The 27748-nt window shown below is 39.9% G+C and overlaps 1 protein-coding gene across 11 annotated transcripts in view; it reads left to right on the forward strand.

Annotated features, from left to right (window-relative positions):
* Positions 1-27748, forward strand: part of DMD (dystrophin) — a 2172325-nt gene that overhangs the window by 1473396 nt on the left and 671181 nt on the right. For all 11 annotated transcript variants that reach the window (XM_059720821.1, XM_059720816.1, XM_059720817.1 and 8 more), the window contains 2 exons: positions 1402-1549; positions 4005-4154. In XM_059720821.1, coding sequence (XP_059576804.1) covers positions 1402-1549; positions 4005-4154 — 298 coding nt within the window. The remainder of the gene's footprint in view (positions 1-1401; positions 1550-4004; positions 4155-27748) is intronic.

Consider the following 27748-nt stretch of genomic DNA (forward strand, 5'->3'; position numbering starts at 1 on the left):
CAGCTCACCTTAAGCCGAGAGGCCACTGCATCCTGGCATACTGGAGGTGGGTGGAATAGCTGTGAGAGTTGGCCACACAGTAATGGAACAGGAATAAAATTAGGTTGATTAGAGCTAATCCTGCCCTGGAGTGATTTAACTTTAAGTCAAATGACAAGTGTTTAAGCCACTTGAAAGGTGCTAACATGCAGCCAGTCCAGGGTTTAAGAGCTTCAGAAGTTACCTAAACTTACTGTGTAACAAGACCCTAACTAAGGTTTTTCCAGAGTTGTTTTGTTTTCTTCCCCTTACTAGCCATAAGAAGGGCACTTGTGTGTTTATACATATTGTAGGACCATTGGTCAATTGGTTGATGGGAATGGTAATTTTCTACTTAGCCCTTTCACCCTGATGCTTATAAAAGACATTCTTTTTGAATACGGAAATTAGAAGAAATTGGTTAGTAGAAATAAATGTATGATGAGTGAGTCTCTGCTCTTCATTTCCTCCAGCACAGTAGGAATGGAGAGCAAGGTTCTGTAGCATTTGAGAGGCTTAGAGGATTTCAGAAATAAGGTAGCCTGGGGCAGAGGAGTCTGGCTTCAGACAAAGGACAGAGTGCTAATTTTGGATAAATCATAAGCCTTACTATCAGACACATGAAGAGCACATAGCACTTTTATCTGTATTTTAGCATCAAGGGGCTTCAAGACAGAAGTGGTGACCTCATGCCTCTCGAGACTCCCACATAGAAAGGAGACAGGCAGAGAAGGCAACAATTGCTGAATACTTACTTGATAACTTTACAGGCGATATATATAAAGAGGAGCGAGAACAATGTTTGTTTTTGACTAGTGTTCTTAAGCGTTTACATCTTGGGGTTATTTGCTCAAGGTCACACAGTAAATAACCCCATTTCCTGAATGCCAAATCTCAAGCCTCCTCTGACTATCTTTCAATGGATTTAAGTGCCTAATTTTAAGATTCTGTTTTTCTAAACTGTAGTTTTAGATTTCTTACAGTTTCTCAAGCTGGGGTCCTCTTCTGGTTGTTGTCCACAAAGGGGTTGATTTGGCAGAGTTTTGAATTTCTATTGAATTCTTGGGACTTGCAGCACCAAGTCCAAAATAAAAATTCAGAAAGGTGGAAGATGACTTGAAACTGCTAATTATAACCAAGTCTTTATTTTCAGAATGTATTTGATATTCCTCTTTGGAAGTTTTTTTCTGACCTGATCAGTTCTGAAGCAAAGAATACTATTGTGCTTTCCTTTTTAAAGAATGAATGTTGATGGCAAATAATGTTTATCATTTTTCTTTTATTTGTTTGTGTATTTAATATTAAAAATTGCACATGAACAGTAACAGCACATTAAACAATTTTGCCCTGTAAACATGTAGCACATTCCTCTTCCTGCTGCAGGCTAGAAGAAGAAAAGAATATTCTGTCAGAATTGCAAGAAGGCTTAAATGAGTTCGCTTTATGGTTAGAGGAAGCAGACAGAGTTGCTGGTATTCCTTCTGAACCAGGAAATGAAGAGCAATTAAAAGACTCCCTTGAAAAAGTGAAGGTAGTATATTTTGAATGTTAGTTTTGGTGTTAATTTGTTTGTTCTGTAGACAAAACAAATTGAATTGCTGTTGTCATTTTTCTTCCTGTTAAGTAGATTTCTACTCCTCTTCTGCATTCTAGTAGGCAAACCAAAATCTAACGTTTTTAAAGCACAGACACTGGAATGTACTGACCGGATTAAAATTAGATGCAACACAGTAATTGAAAACATCTTGTAAGAAATAGTTGTTGCCTCTTCAATTGTGTCACCTTGAAGCCAGTGTCATTAAGGTAGTACAATTCCACAGTGTACCACTTAAAGCGCTGAACTGTATGACGTCTTTAAAATGTTACAAGAGCATCCTCTTTTGGAGATTGTACTTGTATAATTATGTGAATAAATAAATCACAGCCTTGACCAAAATTCCTAAGGAAGTGAAAAAAAAAAAGAAAAAAAAAGATGTGTAGAGTAGATCTGAGATGTGATGATCTTTTCAATCTCAAACTTGAGGCAAAATTCCAAGATACCTCTCCCCACAACTGAATTGCTAAGTTTTGTAAAGCATGTGTGCAAACACTTTCAGATTTGCAGGAAATATCTGGTTCTCAGCCAATTCATAGCACTGTAATTACCCTAATTTCGTAGGTATTTAAATGTGAAAGTTTACAAAATATGGAACTGTGAATAACAGTTGTATAACAAGGTTTAATAAAATGCAACTAACCAATATGCTCATCACAAAAGCATGCAGATACTCTTACATGGGTCCCCAAGACATCAAGAGCACTAGAAGGCATTAGAAGATGCTTTTCTAAGTAACAAACTTAGAAAGGCATCTTTTTTCATCTCCTAGGGCATAAAATAATAATTATAATCCCACCTATATCTCACATGAAATATACTTGCTGCTTCACAGATAAACGATCTATCCTGTGGGACTACAAGTTCTAAAGAAATGCCAGAACATTATAACATTTCTGGTCATCTCTCTTCTGCTGTATAGCTCCTCTGACCTCTATTATGGCATTGGTAGAGCTATGGAGACATGAAGTATAAAGTTGCTAATGTCAACAGCTGTTTTGCTCATGCTGGATCTGAGAAGGAGAACGCATGTTTAAGGGCCTATGCAGATGTATGGTCTCTTAACCTAAAATATATTAATGTATGAGACAGTCCTGCTTTCCTTCCTGAAAAATGGGTCAAAATCATTATAAGTTATTTTTTTCTTAATATCTCTGTCACCCTACGGCACATCAGGCTTGTTTTGGGTTTTTTGTTTGTGGGTTGTTGGTTTTTTTTGTTTTTTTGGGGTTTTTTTTGGGGGGGGGGGGGGGTTGTAATGACCACACAAAGGTTTTTTTAATGACAACTACAACCCTAATAGTGTAACAACTAACTTAAGCTCTGCACTGGCCTTCTAAGACTGTGCTAATCAGATAAAGGAAATGACGGCTAAAGAAGTTTGACTTCTTATTATATAATCTTTACTTACTTGAAATCAAGACCACAAATTTGAAATAATTATATGTAAGAGGGAGAATAGATAGACTTAAGGTTGAGAATATCTAAATTTAGATTCAAGGTTGCCCAACTTTTTAAAAGCTGAGCGACGCATTGGCTTGAACCGCTGCCCCACACTGGGCTGCATGCCATGCAGACTTCCGCCCTCCCACTCTGCTGTACCCTCAGCTTCCTAGCCACGGGCTTCCCCACTACACCATGCCTGCAAGAGTGCCCTGGGCCATGGGTTTTCCTGGCACCATGGTCTGCACTGCACTGCACCCCTGTGCATGGGGTCAGGAAGTGAAAGCTGCAGGAGGGTGGGAAAACCCAGAGAACCCAGATGCTGCTGCAGCCAAAGCTGTGGGGAAGGGGAGAAGGCAGCTGGTTGGGAGTCTGGGAGCCACAAATTAATCCTTTGGAGGCCACTTGCAGCCCAAGGGCCAGCAGCTGGACAGCCTTGGACATCAATTATGAAGAAACAGGCATAGTAGGCAGGATGCCGCTTATATTACCGTCTTCCTCTAATTTACATAGCTGTCTTATGAATAATACTGTTTATGAGGTAGATCAGGGTGTTCAACACTACACAAGATGTGGAACCCCTTCCATGGGACTTAATTCACACTAACAAAAGGCAGAATAAATATATATTCCTAAATCATTTGGTGGCCAACATTGGGATTCATCACATTAGCAGTGAAACTTTTTATTTTTCTCCAAGAAATTTCCTTCTCTGTTGGCCTTCTAAGGTGAGGCTTTCTTTGTCCAGGATATATCTGCATAATGTAGTCAACATTTGTGGTTTTCTGAGCTTTTAAAGCTCGTAGCTATTCTGTACTTAACTAAAGCCAGAATTTAGTTGCTTTGACTGACACAGTAATTGAAATTGAAATTAAAATTAAAAGAAGAAGGTAAGAGAGTAGAAGATTCTCCCACGGTTCATGTTAAATGTTGCATTTGTCTGTTTCAGTTCAGAGTTGAAGAGCTACCTCTACACAAGGGAATATTAAAACGATTAAATGAAACTGGAGGAACAGTACTTAGAAGTGCATTGCTGAACCCGGAAGAAAAACATAAACTTGAGAATAGACTGAAAGAAGTTAACCATCACTGGATAAAGGTTAGACATATTAATAATAATATTATGGCATCTGACTCTTGCATATTTTGCACCTTGTGTTTTCTTTCTCTGGATGAATGTGCTTGGTTCTCTGTGTTTTTATATATTTGAGTAGCATAAAGCATACACATGTAACTGAGAGTTTCAAAGTAATGTAATAACACAGTTGTCTGATTTCTTTTTTTTTTTTTAATGGGTGCCTGAAGTTAGTTCTACATCTATATTCAGGTACCTAAATGAAGTGATCTGCTGTTCAAAAATACAGAACCATAGAAAACTAGGGCTGGCAGGGGCCTCTAGAGGTCATCTAGTCCAATTCTCTGCCTGAGGCAGGATCATCCCTATCCAAACCATCCTAAGCAAATCCTTATCTAAACTACTGCTAAAATAGGCACCCACTTCCACACAATCACAAAGCATAGCACCATAACTTGGTACAGGTAAAACAGAGGGACAATGATGACCAATGTCCTTCTGTTACAAGGGGGGGATTAAAATATCCAAGGGGTGTTTAATAAAAATTAAAAAGCCCTCACAATCTGTACCACTCTTGTCATGGTGTAAAATTCAGATTCTTTCCTGACCCCAAGTGGTGATTGGTCTGACCCTGTCAGACAGGCAAGACCTTCTAGGGGGGATCCTCCAGGTTTTAGTCCTAGTAGGAGCACTGGCACACCCCAGTCAAAATCTGCACCCTTGGCTGCAGCCAACACACAGTGCTTCTGAGGAAAGCAACTCCCCCTTCCTCCGATATATGTATCCACAGGAGAGGGAAGAAATTCCTTCCTGACTCCATGTGACAGCCAGCAAAGCCCAGAAGTGTGGGAAATCCCCATAGGCTTATGCAACCTCTTCAATTATCCAGTGTTAATAAGGGATTTATTCCCAAGTCTCACCTGTTTTGTGGTTGCTATTGCTACTATGAGTCCACAGTGTCTTCTGGGGCTTTAATAATTCTTCTAAATTAGTGCCAATATTCAAGAAGTGGTTACAGAGATGTAAGATTTTAATAGCGGCCATCAACTGCAGACTTAGTAGAAGTCCATAGATGCACATTCTTCTTTCATGCTAAATAAAAAATTGGTTGAATTCTTATTTTTTCAGTGATAACTTGAAAAACAAGCTACCACCTGAGCTGTGGGCCAGCATGGCAAGGCTGCATTATAAATTAAGCCATGTGGTCTAGGACATTTTACTGGGGACTGATCACAAATTCAGAAACTGAGACACGTATTTAATTTCAGCTGTGTGTCTTTGTATATGTATTAAGGAAATAAATTAGAAAGCAGGGAAAAAGGAAACAGACAGTAAGAAGTAGTAGCCTCAAGAGGATGCCGAGGAATGATGCTTAGTCTCATAAGGATGTTTCATCTCGGGAAGATACCAAGAAATATAGTCCTTTGGACCAGGAGACTTGCTGAGGTGCCCAACATGACTTTTAAAGAAGAAACTTCTTCCTACTGCTCTTTCTCCAATACAGAGCAACAGAGTTTGCCTACATTTTTCTGTAAATAAAGAGAATTGCATCAAAGAAATGACTCATCCCTATCACAACTTTTCCTCTTTACAGAGACAACTTAGGAAGGCTTAGAATATTGGTTAACTGCTCAGGCTAAAAGGGGCAATAACATTGATCAAAATTTGCAAAACTAGAACTCTAGAATTGGGAATATAAATCACTGTTTAGGCACCTAACTAGACGCATCTTTCTCCAAAAATAGGCTCTCTGAAATCAATTTTAGATACAGGAGTTTAGCACCTTTGATAATCAGGCTATTTATTTTTACACACTGAAATATGGATTTATGTGCCTATACTTAGGCAATGATGATGGAAAATGTTGGCTATAATTTGAAAACTTAAAAGATATATTTTCACTAAAAATATATTTTCTTCTTCAGTTATTGGGATTTTTTTGTAAAAATGGTGAAATCCATTTAAAAGGAAACTTTTCTAAATTAATCTCTGAATATAATCTGTCATTGATATATTTTTGCATCTTGAGACTTCTTGAGCAGAATATTTCTTCTATATTCCTTTTATTCTGTAGTTTTTAACATAGAAAAATTCTAGTTCTCTTATTGTCACTGCTAGGGTAACCTGGATAACTATGAGCACTTATGTAATTTATTATGGTTTTTAAACTCTTGTTAAGGAGCAAGGAACACCACTTCTGTTTATATGTAGCTGTCTTACAAATTGTACAGAAGTGCCTGGAAAAGTTGTAGACTAGATTAAATAATGTATTAGGCAGGACTTTTTAGGCTTGGAATTTACTGTCCTTAAGAGCCTCCCAAAATATATACCATATAAAGACAACTATTGTAGTAGATTATGCAGCTGATTTGTTAGCACTTTAATACTTGTAAAAGTTTCTAGCTCTGCAGCTATTCCATTATCCTGTTGTCCATTTTTTTTCCTATCAGTTTTCCTACACATGCATTTACACCATGTGAGCTGAACATATTTGAAAGTAAATTCATAGATTCATAGAATAAATAGAATGCAAAAGTAAGTTTTCAGTCAAAAGTGCTTAGTTTTAATTGGTTACACATAAAAATGTGCAAAATTCCTATACTTTTGTTAAAATCATTATCTACTTCACTTGAAAGGTACACTTGAAGGAGTTTGAAGGAATTTGTGGACCTTTTTAACCAACTTGATCTTAGCTTCAAATTTGTACTGCAACTCAAATAGAGACATGCTTTATACATTAGGAAATGCTCTATAGTTTTAGTGGTGGTCTGTCTTGAGATATCAGATAAATAAGAAAACAACAATAGGTCCTTTTTGCTTAGCCTGAGTGCCACTTTGATCACACTTGCCAGGAAGTGTGTGTAGGAGGTTTTACAAAATCTTTCTTTTGCTCACTCTTTTATAATCTGAAAGGAGCATCAATTCTTTTCTTTTCTTTTTTCACATAGTACTTTACAGCTGGTAATAGCAGGCTCAATTTTTTAGGTTCAGGGCATGTAAAATAAGAAACCCCTTCTATTTTGCTGAGGAATGAGAATTTCAGTTACTTCAACTGTGCCATGTCCTTTGCCTTTAAACCTAAGGGGGCATGTCCTGCAGTTGAGAACTGCCTGCCCTGTCACTAAAGAAGGATACAGTTGCATGGATCATTCTTGGAAGCAACAGCATAACTAGGGTGGGGAGAGGGGAGCACCTATGCTGGGTGCCAACCAAGAGGTGGTGCCAGGATAACCCCTGCCAGGAGTCTTTGCCACGCATGGGCAGTCCTCTGCCAAGTGAAGCACTGCACCAAGCAGTGTATTTGGGGGTGCAGGGGGGTGAATGAGGTAGGCAGAATGGTGCTGCTTCCCTCCCCACCCCCTGGTCTATTGTGGTTGACATACTCTCACTGCTATGTCTCCCCCCGCACCTCATCTCCTCACTTCAGGCAGTCAATGAGCTCCCTATGCCACTGCCTAAAAGAATCAAGGGGGGAAAAAAGAACATGAGGCAGCTAGGGCCAAAAAACAGTATGTGTTCATGGATAATCTTGTATTTGCAGCATCTGAAGTATAGGTCCTGCAGCTTTTTGTTTTATGGAAGGAGCACCCCTTACTCTTTTTTGCCAGGACAAAGTGCAGAGATCTTTACAATGAGATCCTTGTGGGGTGTCTTGTCCTGGGCCCCTTCCACGTTTTTTTTCTTCATGAACTTGCAGTGCAGCCCATTGTTTCCATCTGGTGTTATGTGTGTTACGTATGAACACTTACGCTTGGATTCCGTTCTGCTTAGAAGATGTCTAAGGCTAGAAATAATGTCACTGAAATGAAGAGGATCAGCTGTGCTGTGATTTGTCATGGCACAGCTGATGCGCTCCATTGGGCAAAATGCACATTGCCCTTGATGGTTCAGGACAAGGAACAGTGTGATCTCTCCACTTTCCCCACTTGGCCAGACCCATCTCCCATGACTACTGAGGATGAGTCTGACTCAGTTGGGAAAGGGGGGCTTTTACCTGCCCCACCAGGTACGCGCCTCTGCAATCACAGGAGATGCGTCTAGCTGAGCAGGGAACCCTGATTTCCCTGCTTATAGAGAAACACCCCAAGATTCATGGGATGCCTTTTTGTAAATAGAGAAAGCAGACAGGTGCTCCAAGGTCTAGAGGGGTCTTCAAGCCCTGACAGCACCTGCTTGGGGTGGTCAGAGAGTACAAGCAGCTGAAGCTTGAGTTGCTTGTACTCCTCTGTCATAGGTAATAGATGTCCAGCACAGTAAAGCCATAGAGTCTGTTACCATCTTGTCATGTCACTGATTTTTCCTTTAGTGTCATACAAGGGTATCCGTGTTCTGCTTACTCAGTATTTGTGCTGCCATTACATTTTTTTATGGCATCACAAGTGAGACATCAGGCAACGTCTGTTTCCACCCTAAGTTTAAGTCTCTAAATGTGATCCTGTTCCACCCTGATCAAATCCATGAAAAACAGTTAATGCAGTTTTTCTACCATTCCTTCACTTAGATTTAAGATTAAATAACAAAAAGTGAAGTGGAGGATCACCCACCCAACTTCTGTGTTAATGGTTTTTCAGGGAGTTGATCAGGGTGGAATAGTTTGTATAACACACAAAATACCACTTGTATGTCACAGGGGGAATAGGATCTGGCCTTTAGTAATCTGAACCCCTCCTGCTTATTTTATCTCACAGGATGATAATGCTTCAAGAAATATTAAGAAATGCAAGATGATGATGTTTAATTGTAACATAAAATGTAACAAATCATAAACTGGAGTTATTTCATGGACCTCAGTGGAACTATAGAAACTACACCATCTGAGATGATGTCTGCTGTTTTGTAGGGTTATCCTGGACTTCTGTTTATCTCGATCTGACAGATAATGGTGAGGGAAACATCATCTGTGATTCTTGACCTTCAAGGTGACATACTTAAAATAAGTCTTGTTCAAACCCTCTTTGTATTCAGAAATCATTGCCCTGCAGCAATGAAAATAAGCCTAGAAAAGAAATCAAGTAGGAAAGGAATTGCAGTCACATTAAAGAAGCTTTTTGCTTTAACTTCAGCATTGTCTTTACTTTTAGGTGTTTAAATCATATGCTGATGACCTTGAGAACAGATATTTGAAAAAATTTTCTTCCCTTGGAATAGCAATAATTAAAAAATGACATTTCTTTGGTCATTGTTCTAAATAGTGGTTCTTAATATGCTACTATGTTAGACAGAGTTTAAATGAAGAACAAAGATTAAAAGCCATGTTTAAAAGTGTGAGTTATAAATTCTAGCCCAGTTTCATTTATTACACTTTCCCCTAAGCCAATATTTTGTGTAAAAATGAAAATAACAGTTCTATCTTTATGAATGGTCTTAATATTACAGAGAATGACTTGTTCTGTCAGTCTTTATGCTTTCACATCAGTAATTTTTAGGGTTTTTTTATAGCTCAAAGAATCTAATAACTAAACTTCTACTGTTGTGTCCAGGTAAGCTGGCCACTTGGTGGTTTAGAGCATAGAAAAGGGATACTAGACATTGGAGTTTGTGATGAATTCGGGTCTTGTCATATACCACCTGCCAGGGCACGTAAGAGATCTGTAATGGGTTTCTTACCTTTTACTGTGCAGTAAATGGATTGATAGATTAGGCCTGGGGACAGTGAACCATGGAATCAGAGGTTTGCTGGAAGGAGTTTATTACTATTTAATGTTGTTCTTGGTGTGGTGTCAGCCAAGAGGGATGAGCTAGATTATCTAAGAGTAAGCTGGGTGCCAGAATCAGCATTCTCCTCATTTATCCACCTTAGTCTTCAAGACATCCACTGTATGTATTATGAAGGTTATTATAAGTGCCTGATGGAGACATTTTGTTTTGCTGCCTTTTAATTTGTCTGCTGGTATTAGAACTAATTACTAGACACTGAAGAGACCATTTCAGTGTTTACTGCCAGAGCAAATCAATTTGTTGTGCTCTATGAACAAAAGAATTTGAGTGAAGTGAGATGGCTATAATTTGTGAACATTTTCAGTACCACCAGGCAAAGTATAGGTCATCTTAGGTTGGCTGATCAAGTGTAGAGAAAAACAGATGGATCTAGAAAGTGCAGGAAGGCAAAGTCATAACAAGGTTATAGTTCATGTACTGTGACTGTGACTATATGTAGGTTACCTGTGTTGAAGTCACATTTCTAGTGAAGTTATTATCCATTAATAAAGCTTAATGTGTGCATACAGTTGCAAAATTATGACACAACCAATATTTTGCAGGCGTGGGGGACTCGTGTCTTTGGACTTGTCCAAAGTTAGTGCTATTTCCATAGTTTTGTGCTTTGTTATAGATAGTTAATCACAGAAATTCATACTCATAATAGTGCATATACATGTTTTCAATAATGGGTCTGATGTACCAGAGTGAAAACAGGAAAAGGAAATCATGCTGTCCTCTACTTAGCAAAGGGGAAAAATGAGAAAATTATAGGCCTGCAGACACTGTAGTGATAGTTAGATCAATAGCAAACTAGACAATAGGTACCTGTAGGTAACATCCATTTATTTGTGCCTTTTTTTCTTTGATAGTAAAGAACAAAAACCATTTAAACAGAAAAAAAATTGGAGACCTTGGCCTTTAAAGCAAAATTTACCTGCAAAACTTAAGCTGTGAGTCCCCCTCCCCAGACTTGATTTCTCTTTAAAAGCCTAAACATTTGTTACAGGAGTATAAGTTGTAGCCATGTTGGTCTAAGGACATAGGCAGACAAAGTTCTTTGGGTGAATCTGATATCTTTTATTAGACCAAATTAAATAGTTGGAAAACAATTATTAAGCAAGCTTTCAGGTTCAAAAACCCTTCATCAGGCTGAGGAAGTTTCAGTAGTTGTCATGCGCTCTTTCTGGATGGAATTAAAAGTGAAGAAGCCAGAGGCTGGTCTGGTATGCATACAAGACATGATATTATGTTTTAAACAGTTTTTTTAATTAAAATGAAACTCCTCTGTAGATAGCATGGGCCCATGCGGGGCTCCCTCTGATTTGAAAGCTTGGAGGTAGGGAAGTGGTGGCAATTAACACTGCCACTGCTCCCCCCACTGCCAAATTTCCAAACCCAGTGGAACAGAGTCATGCAGGGCTGGGACCATTGGTGTGACCCAGCACACAAGGCTGGGGCTGTGGGCATGATTTGGCATGTGAGGACAGGGCCTGATCAGCACATGTGGCTGAGGCTGATTTGGAAATGAGTCTTGGATTCAATAATGGTAAAATCCTATGAGCTGCTGTTGAAAGACGTTTTGCCATCTTGGGCCACTTTTGAATTGAACATGTATAATAGTCCATCCTTGTTTTGGTTTTGACCCAATGGAGTCTTTCAGATCTGGGTTTCAAACAGTGGTAGGAAACAGAGTTGTGTGGTACATTGATATGTTTTTAAAATGCCGAAGAAATTAGTTTCATGGAAGCAGAAAAAAATTCTTGCCCAAAGTGGTAGTAACATTGTTCCTTTCCTTTCTGTAATTAAAGAAAATCCTATTTTCACAACATGTTGAAATTAAATGGAAGGTGACAATGACACCAAATTTAAATAGACATGAATTATGGCCTGGAAAAATAAATATTGAAAAAGACCTTAAAACTGAAAAATGGAATTACATTGGAAAATAATATTAATAAGAATATATGGCTGATGTACCATATCAAAGGTAAAAAAATAAGTTTTTAAATTCTTTTTAACCTCCTGTATAAAAGAAATTTGACATAGTACTACTGAATTTGGGAGGATCGACAAAAGGTTCTCACTCGTTGTGGATTGCGGGACGAGTTCTTCTCATTCAGGGCCAAGAGAGACTATTGCCCTACTGTTTAAAATCTTTCAGGTGAAGGTAATTTACAAATTACTCTTTGGAATAGAAGTAGAGAGCTTCACAGTTGGAGAAAAGCTTGGTTCAGCTAAAAATATCTGTACTCCTGTTGCTTTTGAAACTCAGTGCGTCAGCCAACCTGGAGATGATTTAAAAAATAACATAGATCTTCAGAAAATGTTCACTTTTGTTAAAAACAAATAAAATGTGCCCAGAGAGTGCTTAATAAGAGTTCAGTACTTTGGTATATGTTGGTCACTCATAACAGAAAGAAGTTTATTTTCCAAACAAGTTGTCTAGGAATTATAGATGGTAAATCCTCAGAGGACTCCTGTTATTCAGTCAAGATCGCAGCTTAAAGCCAAATTTAGAGATGGGAAGACCAGTAGATAAGGTTGCTAAGAAAAGAATCCCTTATAAAACAAAGGTTTGACTTCCTTCAGTGATACAAACTCAGCAGTAGTGTTACTGTGTTCTGGTTTCTTTCTTTCAGGTTCTCTTTTGTTTTTGAGCATTAGGATCCCTTCTCCTTATAGAACATATTGGCTTTCTTTTCAGAACTGAAGGATCATACCAGACTCAGATTCCAGAACATTTTAGGGATAGATGATTAATATTTCCCACATAGGATGTCATCTGTGGGGAAAGTTTTACTAGGAGATGGCCTGCACAGATCCATGAACACTAAACCATCTGCATGTTGCATGGACAGACTAAGGCCCTGTCTTCATCACATGGGGAGGAATGGCGGTTCAAAAGGGAGGAAATATTTTGTTTAGTCTGCACTGAAATGAGTAGGTAACAACCTGTTCTATAAAGTATATAGAAACAAAAAATCAGCCAGGGTGACTGTTTCTGGTATAAGGAGCTATTAATTGTGAGTAAAGAGATTAGAAGCATAATCCTTCTTATTTCTCAGGGTTTCTTAGGTGAAATGAATTTCTGTCTTTGACTTTAAGGAACAAATCCAGCTCCACTGAATAGTTAGGGAAGATACAAAATGTAGGCAGTTTCAAGTCCTTTAAAAAAAAAAAAAGAAATATCAGTTAAAAATAATGTTTTAACTTTGGAAATCAGGGAATTATACTGATTAAAACTTTATTACTTTGTAATAGAAATAAGGAAAAAAATAGAGAAAATCGCTATGCCAATCCACGTTTTGTGTGCGTAAGTGTGGTTTCATATTTATGAGACTCCATTACATTTATAAAATAGACCACACAGCATTTAATCACATGCTACAAAGAATTGATTAATGTAACAGAAGCCAAGCAATACTTTTAAATAACTGAGCACAGTAAAGTTTCTGAAATATTGAAATTTCATATTATTCAGTTTGGTTACTAATGAGTAAAACTCAGTAAATTACAGCAGGTCTCCCTGTCACTAGGGGGAAGTTGAGGAAGGATTTACAGTATTCTACTTTACAGATATTTCCCTTCCTGTAGGACAAACCATATAAAGGAATAAAGAAACCTAGCATGAGGGGCAGGGACCCCAAAAACAAAACCTCGATTTGGTTCAATAATTAGCATCTTTTGTAAAAACAAAAATAAGCTGATTTAAAATATTTGGGTTTTTTTCCTTTTGTGGATGTGTACAGAATTCTTCTACCAGAGGAATCTTAGTAAGTCTTTCTGATCTTTATCACGTATACAACTATTTGAGTATATGTGTTCATTTTAATTACTTTCTAACAAGAGAGCACTTTCAGTTAACATACTTCTGGAATGATGTAATGTTTATTGATTCTAAAACACTGTACCAAAGGTATCCTAAACAGCACTGTTTCCCAGAGTCCTCATTTCAGTTTGTAAAGTATTTAAATAGTCATTCGCCATGATCTTCTGAGTATTTTGTTGTACAAAAACAAAGATGATTTATTTTGCATTATTTTTAATATGCATAATATGCATGGCACATGCAAGATAGTCTATGTATTATTACCTGCTATTATATTACATGTAGTAATAATTAATAATAATACCATCAATGCAACACCTAGAAGCCCCTGCCATAAGCGAGGACCTCAATGTGCCAGGCATAAACACAGAAGAAAAAAAAACATTCCCCAAAGAGCATCTAACACAGGGGCCAGATCTGACCCACATGAGCCACTGGCTCATGGAGTGGAAGCTTAGGCAGTGTTTGGCTTTGGGGAAGCTTTGGGACTACACCATGCCAAGGCTTGCTGGCCAGGCAGCTAACCAATGTTACTAGAGCTGGACAGTAGGGAGGTGTGGCAGCAGGGAGAAATAGGGTCATTCTGGGGAGCCTCAGGAAAATATTGGCAGCCCCTGGTCTAACAGAAGAGATGACAGATTGACAGACACAAATAGGAGAGATTTATGCACACCAACAAAAATATTTAGATTTTAGAAAACCAGCAAGTGTGACATCATTCAGAATGTCTCACTTCAAGACGATGGCTATCCTAGGCGTGTTGTCTAACAGAGACTTTAAACTTTTTGTCTTAAGAGTTGGATAGATCCATTAAAAAAAAAAAAAATCAAAAGAAGAATACAATCAAAATGGGTTTTCTCATTTCTGAGTGCATAACTATAAATTCAACCAAATGTATCATTTTTGCAACACCAAGGGAGTGCTACCTGAATGCTTTAGAATCATGTCTTCTAAGCCTTCTTAATGTGTTAATCAATAACTGGATAATCAGTACCTTAGCAGATACCTAGCAGAAATCATTCTGGTTGCAGCTCTGATTCTCTGGCAATATTAGCAAATCCTGTTCTGGCACTTGGGTACCTCTCTTGATAAAGCAAGGATACTACTCCCTATCTTACAGGCATGTTGTAAAATTAATTAGTTGAAGGTAGTACATGATTTACTAAATCATGAACATACTAAACAACATAGAATTGGGTAGTAGTTGTGTTAATGTTACTTCATAATTCCTACAGTAAAATATGTGATCGCTCAAGTTATTAATGGCACTGTCAATTTTACTCATCTTGTTAAATATTAATAAATATTCTTCCCTTTACTGTAGCTTGTTTACTGTTGTTGGAAAGGATTAGTCATCCTCAAAGCCCTTCAAGGAAAGACTTAAGATATTTGAATGCTTTTTTGGAAATCTGACAATAATTATACAGTATCCACGGGCTTTTGTGTAGCATTGCTGAATCTGTTTTTCTTTTTTTTAGAGAGAAGTTCCAAAATTTCACAGGCATAATCAGGATTTGTTGTTCTTTGTAAAATTCAGTGTATTGTTTCATTAGCTTTCTCTTAATTGTGAGCTTAGGCGTATATGACAGCAAGCATAACTGCTACAATATTGCCTATAAACTCTGGGACAGGTTGTTCACTTTAAGAGGAAAAGGCATGGAAAGGCACTGTCTAAATGGAAGTCAGGAGGATTTCCCTGTAGTGCTTCTCTCTTGGTATTGGGCGGGGGAGTAGCTTCAAATTGTCTGTTTTGCGTGGTGGGACTACACCTTTCCTTTGGCTCCCGCTGCTACTCTCACCATGGCCCTGCACATTTTATTAATTTTTTTACTGGGTAATTTCCATGAGATTTCCATGAGAGAAGAAACTGTATTTCTGTCTGTTCCATTTTCCAAACCTTTCCTAACCCACATGGAGAAGTGAACTTCGGGGTAGGTGTTGGGGACACCTGTTCTTTTGGAAGAAGGGCAGGTCAATGTACTGGACTTAACTATTAGGGTTGTGTGAAATTTTGGCAGCTGTTTTGTTTCAGAGGTGTTTTCGGTTGTTTTGGCACCCAAAACACTGAACCCAAGTTGAAACGTAAGGCTCTGAAACATCTCCAAAATGAAACGAAGCATCCTAAAAGTTTTGGAAATGTTTCAGAAAACTTTGGAGTTTCAGAGCCGGGCTTGTAGGGAAAAAGCTGTACACTGCTGCCCAGCCGCATGACTTGGCTCCATAGGGAGCAGAGATCTGTGCTGGGAGTCTCCTTACCGCCACTGCCCATCCTGCACTGCCTGGTCCCTGCTGTGCAACCTGGCTCCTCAGGGAACAGAGATCCATGCCGGGTTCTCCTCACCACTGCTGCCTGCCTCGCACAGCCCCACATCGCCGGGGCAGTGCAGGGTGGGCAGTGGCGGTGAGGAGACCCCCAGAGCAGATCCCTGCTCCCCATGGATCCGAGTCATGTGGCAGGGACCAGCAGGCTTGCTCGCCACTCTGCACTGGTTCCTTGACCCACAACCCAGCGTGACAGGAATTAGAGATCCGCGTGGGGGTCTCCTCACCTGCACAGAGGGCAACAGCCTTTCCCCTTCCCTGGACGAGCCACCCCCGGTCATGAGCTCCACCCAGCTGGGCAGTAGGGCTGTGCAAAGCTTCCCTTGCAGCCCTTTCAAAACAGATTCTGCCGAAACAAAACAAGACAGTGATCCAAAACACCAAAACGAATCATTGTCCACCAAAACAGCTGAATCTGAAACTAAATCAAAACACAGCCATTTCACGCAGCCCTATAAACTATACATAGATCAAAGGGGCATGCTTAGACCTTCTGTTTGTTTTCTTTTAAAATTTAAGTTTGCTCAGCAGTGCTGTCAAAACACTCTCCCTCATAATGTTCAATTCCATAGAATAATTTTACGAGTAAAATCCATTTCTTTCAAGGAACGTTTTTCATGTGGGGCAATATTGAAATAGAAGGATTCATTGTTTTGTTAAGTCATCTAAACTGTAATGAACATTGTTCTGATGTTTGTTTTTGTCTGTTGGTATGCAGTGATGTATATATGTACTTCTAATTAGAAGTAGTAGAAGTTAGGTACATAAATCTTACCTGCAGATGAGATAATACCTTAGTGATGATAACGTGTAGCAATTCTATTTGCCATACACATTTTGTTTTAGATGTAAGCTGAAAGTCACTATATATTCCTGCTTTCATAACAATTCAAGCAGTTTTTAGTGAGATGTTTATCTTAGGTAATTAGCATTAAACAGATGTCTGCTTTTGAAAAATCAATCATTTGATTATTCAGCAGAAGATGCTCCTACATGCATTTGCTCTGTATGTAACATTTAAATACGCTTTCCTAAATCTCACCCCCAAATTAGAAATCTTTATCTTTCGATCTTCAGCCATCTCTCACAGTCAAGGATGATTGTATTCCAAGGTTGTCTTATGTGTGAGTCCAAAGATGACTGATAATAAGCAGGGATCCTGGTTTTCCCTGATTAAAAAAAAAGTTGCAAGTTCTCTGACAAAAATGTACAAATTCTCCAATTAAAATCTCAAAATCCATAATTAAAATGAAACACTGCTCGCTCGCGCTCTCTCTCTTATATTTTACACACAGAGATATGTGTGTGTATCAGTTGAACACAATGTTTTATTGATGTATTTATAAATTTAAAGCAAATTGGAAGCCTCCCAGTGCCACAATCATGATAATAAAATAAATTCTAAATACCTATAAATATTGGCATTTAATTTTTAGATTTTTATCACGGAAAATCAGCATCCCATCCCCCCCGCACCCTTAGCTCACAGAATGCAAGCCCAGGCCCCTCACTCCCTGCCCACAGCTCTTCAACCCTGCTGGAGGGTGTCCCCAGCTGCCAGGGCTACGGAGCCAGACACCCAGGTCTGCAGCCTCCTGCCCCCAACAGCATCACCTGAGTCCTGACTGCTGCCCTTGGGAGGCAGTGGCTGCTGCAGTGTAGTGGAGTGCAGAGCCTGGCTCTCCTTGTCTCCACAGGCTGCATGGCGGAAGCAGAGCCCATGTGGCCGATGGATACAGATTGCCTGCTATGGGCTTGGGTGGGGGGTAGGGTGAGCTTCATGCTGTTGTGCACAATTCTGTGAGGTCAGGGGGGAACTATGATTCCCAGATCTGTGAATGGGGTTGAGGTGGGTGCAGGCTGCTCACTATGGGCTCAGGCTCTCTGCCCTGCTGCCATACCCTGGGGCTGCTGCACCCAGTGGGTGGGTCCTGGTGCTGCAGAGCAGAGCAGGAGCAGACAGAGAAGCTTCTTGCTGCTGCTAGCTTTGTACTGCCCTGCCCACCCTACAGCAATGAGGGGAACAACCTTGTGCTGCCACCCCCAGTGCTGCAGGCACATAGGGGATGCCTAGCCAAGGCAATGCAGGGCTCACAGTGGCAAGGAGCTTTCCTGCCTGGCCCCATTCTGTCCTGCCATGCCTGGTCCCACCCACTGGCCTGTGGAGGTCCCAGGGGAGGACAGCATGGTGGGGAGCCTGAGCCCATTGTGAGCAGCCCACACCTGCCCCCACCCTGCACAGATCCCCTCTGCCCCCACCAAGAGTGTGCACAGAAACAAGGAGCCAACCCCACCCTCTCCATGTCATGACAAGCTGCATGTGGCCCCATCCCACTCCCCAGTGGGGCCCTGCAGTCGCATATTCTAACCCCTGACCTCAAGCTCTATGCACTACCCATCTGGGCAGCAGCCCCAGCCCTGCCCAGTTCAGTCCCCCCCTCCTATGGGGGCCTCTCCCTCCCCGCTCCACCAGCTTTACTTGTGGGAGCTGCTCTCCAGGCTGCCTGACAGCCATGTACATATACGTGCACATGGTACCTGCTGCCCGACCACCCTCCCCATAGTCCCTTGCAGGCTGAAACTCTGCCAACCTGCAGAGGGCTCTTTGCAAAAGTGCAAAATCCACGAGTCTCTCCATTAACATGAGGAATCCATGTTTTTCTTGGGCAAAAGGGGAAATCCTTGTTTTTCTCCGTTTTTCCCATGGGAAACAGAAAACCCAGATCTTTGCTGATTAGGCCTATCCAGGATTGACAGACTGTACTGCAACTTGGGCACATGTTTCCATGTGGGATGGGTGACTCCGTATTCTTGATTTGGTCCACATCATGTTATTTCTGTCACTCCTGCTTTTCTGTTTCCTGTTGTTGTTGAAATGTTTCAATGTACTGAGATCCTTGCAGCAGGCTGTTCCTCCATTTGGGGTGGTCTTGGGCAAGTCTCCCATGAGTTGATGTTGAAATCTTTATATGTTTTATTCATGTTTTCAAAATGAAGTAAGAAAAGCTTTAATAAAATGCTGCTCTGGATTCCTTGGAAACACTATTAACAACTATTATGGGCAGACTACATTTTATTAATAGAGGAGGTACTTTTGAATGTATTGATTTATTTTTAAATAGCCATTAAAGGGATACAGTTAATGAATATCTGTATTGTTTTCCTAAACTGATATTGAAGTAATAGTAGTTTAAGAAGTATTTGTAGCCATGATAGTCCAGAAAATATGCGAGAGGTGAGGATTTCTTAGGGTGATACCTGCTGTTGGATCAACTGTGTAGCTGAGATGAAGTCAGGCACGCATTCAAATGGTGATGAGTTTCTTCATCACCAGGTCTATGTTTTGCATATGAAAGTGTGTCTAACTTTATTCCAGCTACATAGTGGGTCTAATAAAAGATTTCACCCTAAGAAATACTTGCTTCTTACATTAAAGTGATAGGCATTGTAGAAAGAGAGAAATATATTTATTGTTTAACTTGTACAATTACCTCTTCTGTAAAATATTTAACATATTTACAAGTTGGTGACCAAACTTAACATTAAAAGCTCCACTATGATGTAAAAAATATTGAAATTATGCCTTCAAACATTAATCTGAAATGGAAATGGGTATTAGAATGTGTCCTGAAGGTACAGCAGGCCATGACTTTTTGCACCAAATATTCCTTCCTAGTTGACCTAGCCCTTTCTATGTGGAAGCTATCAGGTGAGTCCAATCCTATGATACTTTTTTTAAATGTGCATCCATGGAAATTATAATAAACCTTTCAAATTAGTTTTTACTCTAATCTAAACCCAGATTAAAATCAGGACTCCTAAATTAAAAACAGACCTTGGATTTCTCCTGGGACAAAGTTCTTTATTTTGGGATCCTACTTGGATTGTCCCATGTTAAGTACCCATGAAGTACCTGAATTAACACTTACTCTTGAGACAATAGCAGCTCATTTGAGTTAATTGCCATTCAGTGTGTGTGCAAGTGACTGCCCGGCTCATGTTTGATTCAAGAGAAAGCACAGGACAATCAACCCAGCCCTTGGCTTAAACCCAACAGTCTGTTTTACCCTTACATGCTTATTATACTCTGCTTTCTGTGTCCTTTCACAGCACTTGATGAAGTGAACTTGGGATATGTATTGTAATATATATTATTTATTCATACATTTCATAGACATTAGGGCTGGAGGACCTTGGAAGATCATTGAGTCCAGCCCCCTGCCTCAGGGGTAGAAGGTCAGCTAGGCTCAAAGGATCCCAGCAAGATAAGTGTCCAAACATTTCTTAAATAAAATATATCAGTTTTGGTTAGTTCAGAAGGTGCAGATCTACCCTACCTTCTCCTTGACTTCAGGCTAACTATGTCATGGCTAGCTACATCTCTTTACCCTTGGGGACCATCCTTATACACCTCACTCCCTCAAATGCAATGATATTAATAGGATAAATGGGCATCCCAGTTTAACAGTTCTGCCCGGTTTACTCAGCCGCTTCTGTTGAAACTAGAGGAGCTGTCTGACTTACCTCCCAGGTCCCTCTTGGCATTCGCTCCAATCCACTCTTTTAGTAATATTTTTTCTCAACTAAATGCATGGGCATCCTCCAGATGTCAAGACCCTTCTAGATTTTCATGTACCTGATATATATCTTGGTTATGTGTCTGTGTGCATGTATGTGGGCATGCATACACATGCATGCACACACACACAAGCAACCTACAGTGCTATAGTGCTCATCACATACACCAATGGTTTACTTTTCATTGAAACTTCATTAACTAGATTAATATGATGCTTTTAGATTCTATAGGGTTATATGTGAAATGATGACAAAACATTCAGAAAGTTGAGTTAGCATTCACTTGACCACAATACACAAGATAAGAAGTGAAGAGGTAGTTATTTGACTATGTTGAACCATACTGTGTATTCACATGGGTGATGTTACCATTCTGTTTTTTATACAATAATCCTTAGAACAATAAGAGAAAATATATTTTACAATTAAAATGTTCTAATGAGGTGGGGAAGTCAGAGTTGCCTGGCTTCCTTCCATTATGCTAGGCATATTGCAAACACCTTCCTTATCCCAGTTGGTGCCATGACTGGAACCCATAGAGCATAGCTCTTTGACTTCACTTAGGTTTTCATTATATTTATATTTTTATAAAAGTGCAAAAACAGGGTTTCTTTGCTGTACCAAATAGACATCTGTACCAAATAGACCTCTACTTACAACAAACCCTTACAGGTAAAATATACACAGCCATGATTATGATGGTTCTGTAGATGGACCAGGGTTGGGTCCATCTGAATGCCCACTTGTGCAGGTATTTGCAGGGTTTAAATTGGCCAAAAAATGGTGCACCCAGTCTATGATGGTTCACCTCAAGACATGCATTAATTTAAATTGAGAAAGTGTTAATTTAATATAGAAAAGGGTTAACTCAGTCTAATATACACCTAACCAGGCTATTTTTAGCCCCCTATTTCCCCACCCTGGACTCTTGCCCTGCCACAGACCTGCCAGCTTTCCTGCCATATATATATTTCACACACAAACTGCAAAGTAAATATATAGGGATATAGATATTTATATCCCTATATATTAACTTTGCCTTTCAACTTGCTGTTAAGCACTTTTTTCACAGTTTTAAAATCTGCCCTTTCTGAAGTTCAGCCTCACTATTGCCCATAGGGGAGTTGTCTTCTATTATGATATTAAACTTAATTGTGCAGTGAACACCGCTGTCAGTGAAATGCCTACACTCAAATTCTGTATTAACTAACTATTGCATGGGTTTACAACAGAAAAGCTATCTCCCAACTTTTTGCTGCTAAAAGGAGTCTAAGAAAAAAATGTCTTATGATTGTATTTTTTTCTCTTAATCAAACCACAATATAATCTTCAAACATTTACTATCTAATAGTTAAAGTTGCCCAACAGGTGTATCAGCAGCTTTTTGCCTCATCTCTTCTTTTTAATAGAATAAATGCTTTACTGTTCTCATCTGGTGTAATAATTTTATAATGATCATTTTACCTATCAGCATAATTTTACCTGTAGCATGTAATGGCTATGAAAAAGACAAATATATTCCTAGAATGTATGAGGGAGGCATTTGAAAGCATCAATGCCATTGTGAAAGACACTGGTGAGACCCACCCAGAGTTTTGTGTATAATTCTGATCACAGAATGAATTAAAAAAATGAATTAAAAAAGGGGCAGGTGCATAGAGGAGCTAGTAGAATGATCACAGGAACAGAGAGCCTTGAGAGAAAACTAAAAATGGTTTGTACAGGCTAGCAAAGGAAAGCTAGAAGGAGATATTATTTGTCTTTGTAAATATATCAGAAAAGTACACTGCTGGCACAAGAAAAAATGGCTATAAATTGGCCAAGAATATATTTGGGGTAGAAATTAAAGCAAGGTTTCTAAGTTTATGAATAGCCTTGCAATCAGAGCAGACAGGGCAGAAAAGCCTAACTAGTTTTAGGATAGAGTTTGATGTATTTATGAAATAAATTGTATGTTGGAATTCTCTTTGACTGCAGGGAACTGGACTCAGTAACCCAGGATGCTCTTCCAGTATTATATTGTATGTTCCTGTGGTATATTCTGTAAATATAGTATAGTTTTATGTACAAATTTACCCACCTATCTTATTTTTTTATTTTATCTGAAAAACAATGTTGACATATTCTCTGGTATCCAAGTAATCAGACCTTAACCAATGGCACAGCAGCTGTGCTCAAAGAAGAACTGGTACCCAGGGAGGGATCCCATTACCTAAAAGAACAGCATTACCATAGTCACCAGATGAGGAAGGGTCAGTAACCATGTAACCTCCCATTGGTGAACAGGGCATTCCTCTCTGTGTCCAAGGGTGAATCGTACCCTCCTGTCAGGGGCTTCCCCTTCATCGCCACAGTGAGGAGGGTCACTTCTCCCCTGTGGGAATCCTCTTCCCAGGTAACTCATAACTCTTGCAGATTCCAGAGAGTTAGGCTCGTCTCCAATGGTGGGTTAGGGCAAGGCATCCTCCCTCACTGGGGTGCTCGAGCCATGCTGCTTGCTGCAGGAAGGCCCGAGCTGCCTCATGCAGCCTACCAGCCACTCTCAGCCCCGTGCACTGCTTTGTGCACCAATGGGGGCACCTGCCTTGTGCAAGGAAGGGGACTCACTGCCTTGTGCAGTGTCCATCAGCTACTGCTCCGCTCTCTGCCCCCTGTGCACTGCAGGGGTGGCTGCCTCATGCAGGGTTGGGGACCCATGCTGCCCTGTGCAGCCACTGAGGTTCCTTTAGCTCCACAAGCCCTGTGCACCAGTCTGTGCACTGAAGGCTCTTGCTTCTTGTGGGCTTGGGGACCAGCGCTGCCCTGTTCAGCCACCAAGGTCCCTTCAGCTCCACCCTATGCACTGCCCATGCACTGAAGGGGGTGCCTGCCTAATGCGTGCAGGGATGGGGACCCACACTGCCTCATGCAGTTGCCAAGGTCCCGTTCACTCCCAGACCTTCACCAGTTCTGTGCAGCCACAGTGTTCCCTTCAGTTCTTCACCAGCCCTGTGCACCGACCTGGGCACCCGGGGTTCCTGCCTAATGCAGAGTCGAGGACCCATGCTGCCTTGTGCAGCCACAGCAGTCCCTTCAGCTCTCCACCAGCCCCATGCACTGCTGTGCACACCAAAGGGGCTGGGCTCCTCCCTTGTGCAGGGTTGGCAACCTGTACTGCTTTGTGCAGCCCCCAAGTTCCCATCCGCTCTCCAGACCCTCCATGCCCATGCACTATTGCTGTGTTCTTCCCACAGTGGCTGGGATATGGCCACCCACTGCTTCTCCCTTGCCAGAGGCATTTTCAGGGCACTTCTGGGGCAATGGCTCCACCCCCCACAGTCAGTTCTGTCAGATCTTCTACAGCCCTTGTTTTTATCATCCCACGTCTAAGCCAACGGTGTGTTCTACACACGGGCTTTTATTCCCTCTGGAGGCTGTGCCCCCAGAATGGAAACTGACCAATGAGGAAGCCCAAGGAGTTAGTTCCCTCTAAGGTCCTCTCTTTCACCTTGCCCCTGGGTCATGGTGGGGCTGCCTTTCTTCTGCCTTCCCTTGATTGGGGGGGGGGGGGAGGAAAAACTGCCTCCACCAATGGAACCCGAGCCCATAATGCTCAAGCTAACAACCCAGGCTGCCAGTGAGCCCACCAGCCAGCCTGCCACATATACAACCAAAAGAAAAAATTGGGTCCTTTTCTGTTTCAGCAGGAGGGGAACTGATGGTAGAGTTTAGGTATGTTTTGTGCTGGTTTGGTACAGCAGTCAAGACTTTGTGAGATTGGTAATAAAGTGACAATCCTGCCAGACAATTTTAAGGCAGCCCTACAGCAACTGAGAGCATAATGGCCAAATGAAAGTTTGAACATATATTCCTCTGGGATTTGTATGGTCTAGTGTTGTATTTTGATTGTAAAATATCCCGTCTCACCTCAAATATAAATTTCAAATGGTGACTTCAATTTCTGTAGTTTAGATACTAGAAACAGTTATCAGAATTACATGATTTCTTGGCCCTTTCTCACCAGGACATTGGCTAAGTTTTTTCCAAAACACACATCTTGCTAAACCTTCAAAGGCCCATTTAATCCTGTTTCTGGAAAAGACTAGAAACTGTAAGTTTTATATTAAGCAAATGGCCCTCAATGCCCTAAATCTTCTTAAGAAGGGGAAATAGAGTCCTGATTATTTACCATTATTTATTATGTTGTGGTATTAGCTAAGACCTGGAATCATAGACCAGAAACTGTTGTTCTGAGTTAGTGGCTTTCAACCTTTTTGGACTTGAGACACCCCTCCAAAACTTTTAAAAATTTGGCAGCACCCAATTTTAAAAGCTAATATAAATATATAATGCATATTATAAGATAAGCATTATAATTATACTATTAATCACTGTGTTATCAATTATTTATATCATTATGATAATTTACAGCATTGCTACCACCACCGCAGCCAGATTAAACTGTGTTGTCCACCTTGTGCAGAGCCATGTTGGGCAGTGGCTACAGCAGGAGGAGGGTTTCTTGCTGCAGGCCTTCTTGGACCAACTCTGCACAGTGACTCCTGGAAACAGAGGCACGTGTGATAGATGAATGTATCCTGCACACCTTTGTTTTCAGAAAGCACATTGGAGAAGCAGCTACAGCAGAAAGATGTGCCTGCCTGCATGACATCACGTAGGTAGGCACGCTGCTTCTGCTGCAGCTCTTTCTTATTGGGGTCTGATGTACCTCCTGAAAATGGAGGTGAGTAGGGCAGTTCCACCCTGTACAGTGGCATTCTAGAGAAAAATGCTGTTGCTACTAGGTAAACTGCCCTGTGCCCCTCTGTTTTCAAGAGGCACATTGGAGCTAAACCAAGAAGAGCTGCAGCAAGACAGTGCACCTGCCTGCCTGATAAAAAGTAGGCAAGCATACCTTTCTGTTGGAGCTGCATTTCAGTTTAGCTCTACTGTGCCTCCCCAAAATGGAGGAGCCCAGAACAATTTCATCATGTAGCAGTGGTGACGCCAGTGCTTTTATTGCTCAACCTTGATCTCTACCTCTGCCTCCACCTCCAAATTAACGTCAGCCTTCTATCTCAACCTCAACTACTACCTCTAGGCTCTCATGGCATCCTGGAGTGGCATGGCACTCAAACTGAGAAAGACTGTGCTAAGTACTTTTCACATATATGAGAAACAGCTGGTCCCTGACTGAAGAAGTTAACAATCCAAGTCATATAGAAAATCTTCTCCTTTATTATTATTTATTATTTATTATTATTTAAAAGAAAATTTTACATGTAGAAAGAAAGAATATTAAATGAGTATTGAATATAGGTGTCTGTGACATAAATGCAGGAAAGACAATATTTGCTGGAAAAAAAACAACATGTTTATGTAAGCCTTTAATATAGAATCTAAGGTAAATCTCTGCATAAAATGTGGGTGGCTACACTTCTGTATTGATATTTTGGACCCAAATCTTGAAAACACCCAAGTACGTGAATAACTTAACAACAGTGAGTCTAACTATACTCAGTGATACTATTACTTGCCTTAAAGCTGTCTGTTCAAGGGTTCACACACTTTAATTCTTACTTTGTAATTAAAGTAACTCTCAATTAAAATAACCCAAAATAAGTTTAGGTCTTTCTGTAAAATTCTATGAAAACATTTTGGATGTATAACAGATGTAGAACAGCTAACATGCAAAAACTTTCATATGAAACTTCTTGAAACTAAATATAATTAAAATTTAAATGTAGCTTTTTCAACTGATTGCTTTTTTGTAGATGTTTTTAATGACTTTGACACATTGTTATAAAATCTCTCTCTCTCACACACCCAACAACAAAAAATGCCAACTAAATCTGTTGGTTTTTTTTTTTTTTTAATGCAGCTGAAGCAATAGCTGAAGCAGAAAATTATGTTTGGTGCATTGGATTTATGGATTGTTTTAGTCTTCTGCACCAATGAATAATTACTTTTAAATAAAAATTAAAATTGGAATATAATAAATCCAGAGTTAAGAAGCTAAAAAATAAATGAGAGCCAATGTCAGGTCTTGAGAGGGTTCTGGGAGAACATCAAACACTCAGTATGCCAGTGATGACCTTCTATACATATTTTTAGTGCTTTACTTTTCATCTTCCTCTGGTAATGTGATCTTAATTCTATCTTTGTCATTGACAGTGTGCTTCATAAATATTCATTGTTTAAAAGAAATTAAGTAGATTTTGTTTTAAAGTCAATATTGAGTTTGTTAATGAAAATGGTTACGTTAATTAACTAAATAGGCTCCTTAACTGAACTTATATGAAACTCTTTCTCACCCTGATTGTGTTTCATGAAGAAATGATGCATAAAACATTAACCTCCCTTTTTATCCTCTCCATTCTAAATCATCCTTGTACACATGCTCTAGGGAAGGTGATTTTGAGTAGATAATCTGACTTTTTGAACAGTGGTTGGTAAGAGGTGAACAGCTTTTTTATGTAATTATCTTAGTAGTATTATGGAAATGCCAGTTTCAGCTCCACAGTTGAGTGCTTTGAAGTTTGTACTTAATAGCATATTATAGCACGGGTTACTTCTTTGTTCTTCATCAGTCTGATTTTGTCATGGGTCAGCTGCAGAATCTCTACAGAAGTCTCCTGTTTCTTGCCTTGTTACCTTTTTATACACATGCCTTTAGTTGGAGCTGGGTTTAAAGGAACAAAGCAGATGCCATTGATTCACAGATTCACTGAAGTTTAGGGCGGGAAGGGACCTCATGATATCATAGGGTCCAGCCCCTACTGCTTTATTCCCACTATATCCTGTTTGTTTTCTCCTTTGTGTAAACAATGGTAAAAGTTAAATATTCATCAACATTTGCCCTAAAATAGTACCCAAGGCTCCTCACATCTGCTTATATAAAATTGTACCCAAGGCTTCCCACATCCTTTTGTAAAAGCCTAAGCCTGCAGTTGTGATTTGCTTGTCTCTCAGCTGTGTCCACATAAAGGTTGGATTTTTCCAGGCATAGGAAATTTTTTGGAAAGTTGATTATTTGTTAGGTCACAGCACTTTTAAAACCTATGCAATTGTTACTGCATATTGTATTCTCTCACGTATACATGCCCCAGAATATAACACACATTTTTTTATGTAAGGCAGAATGAAGAAAAAATTATATTTTCTTTCAGTGAATAAGTAGCAGCAGCTAAGGAGCCTGAGCCTCCTCATT

The sequence above is a fragment of the Alligator mississippiensis genome, chromosome 1, assembly GCF_030867095.1.
Source record: "Alligator mississippiensis isolate rAllMis1 chromosome 1, rAllMis1, whole genome shotgun sequence".
In the NCBI taxonomy this organism is placed as follows: Eukaryota; Metazoa; Chordata; order Crocodylia; family Alligatoridae; genus Alligator; species Alligator mississippiensis.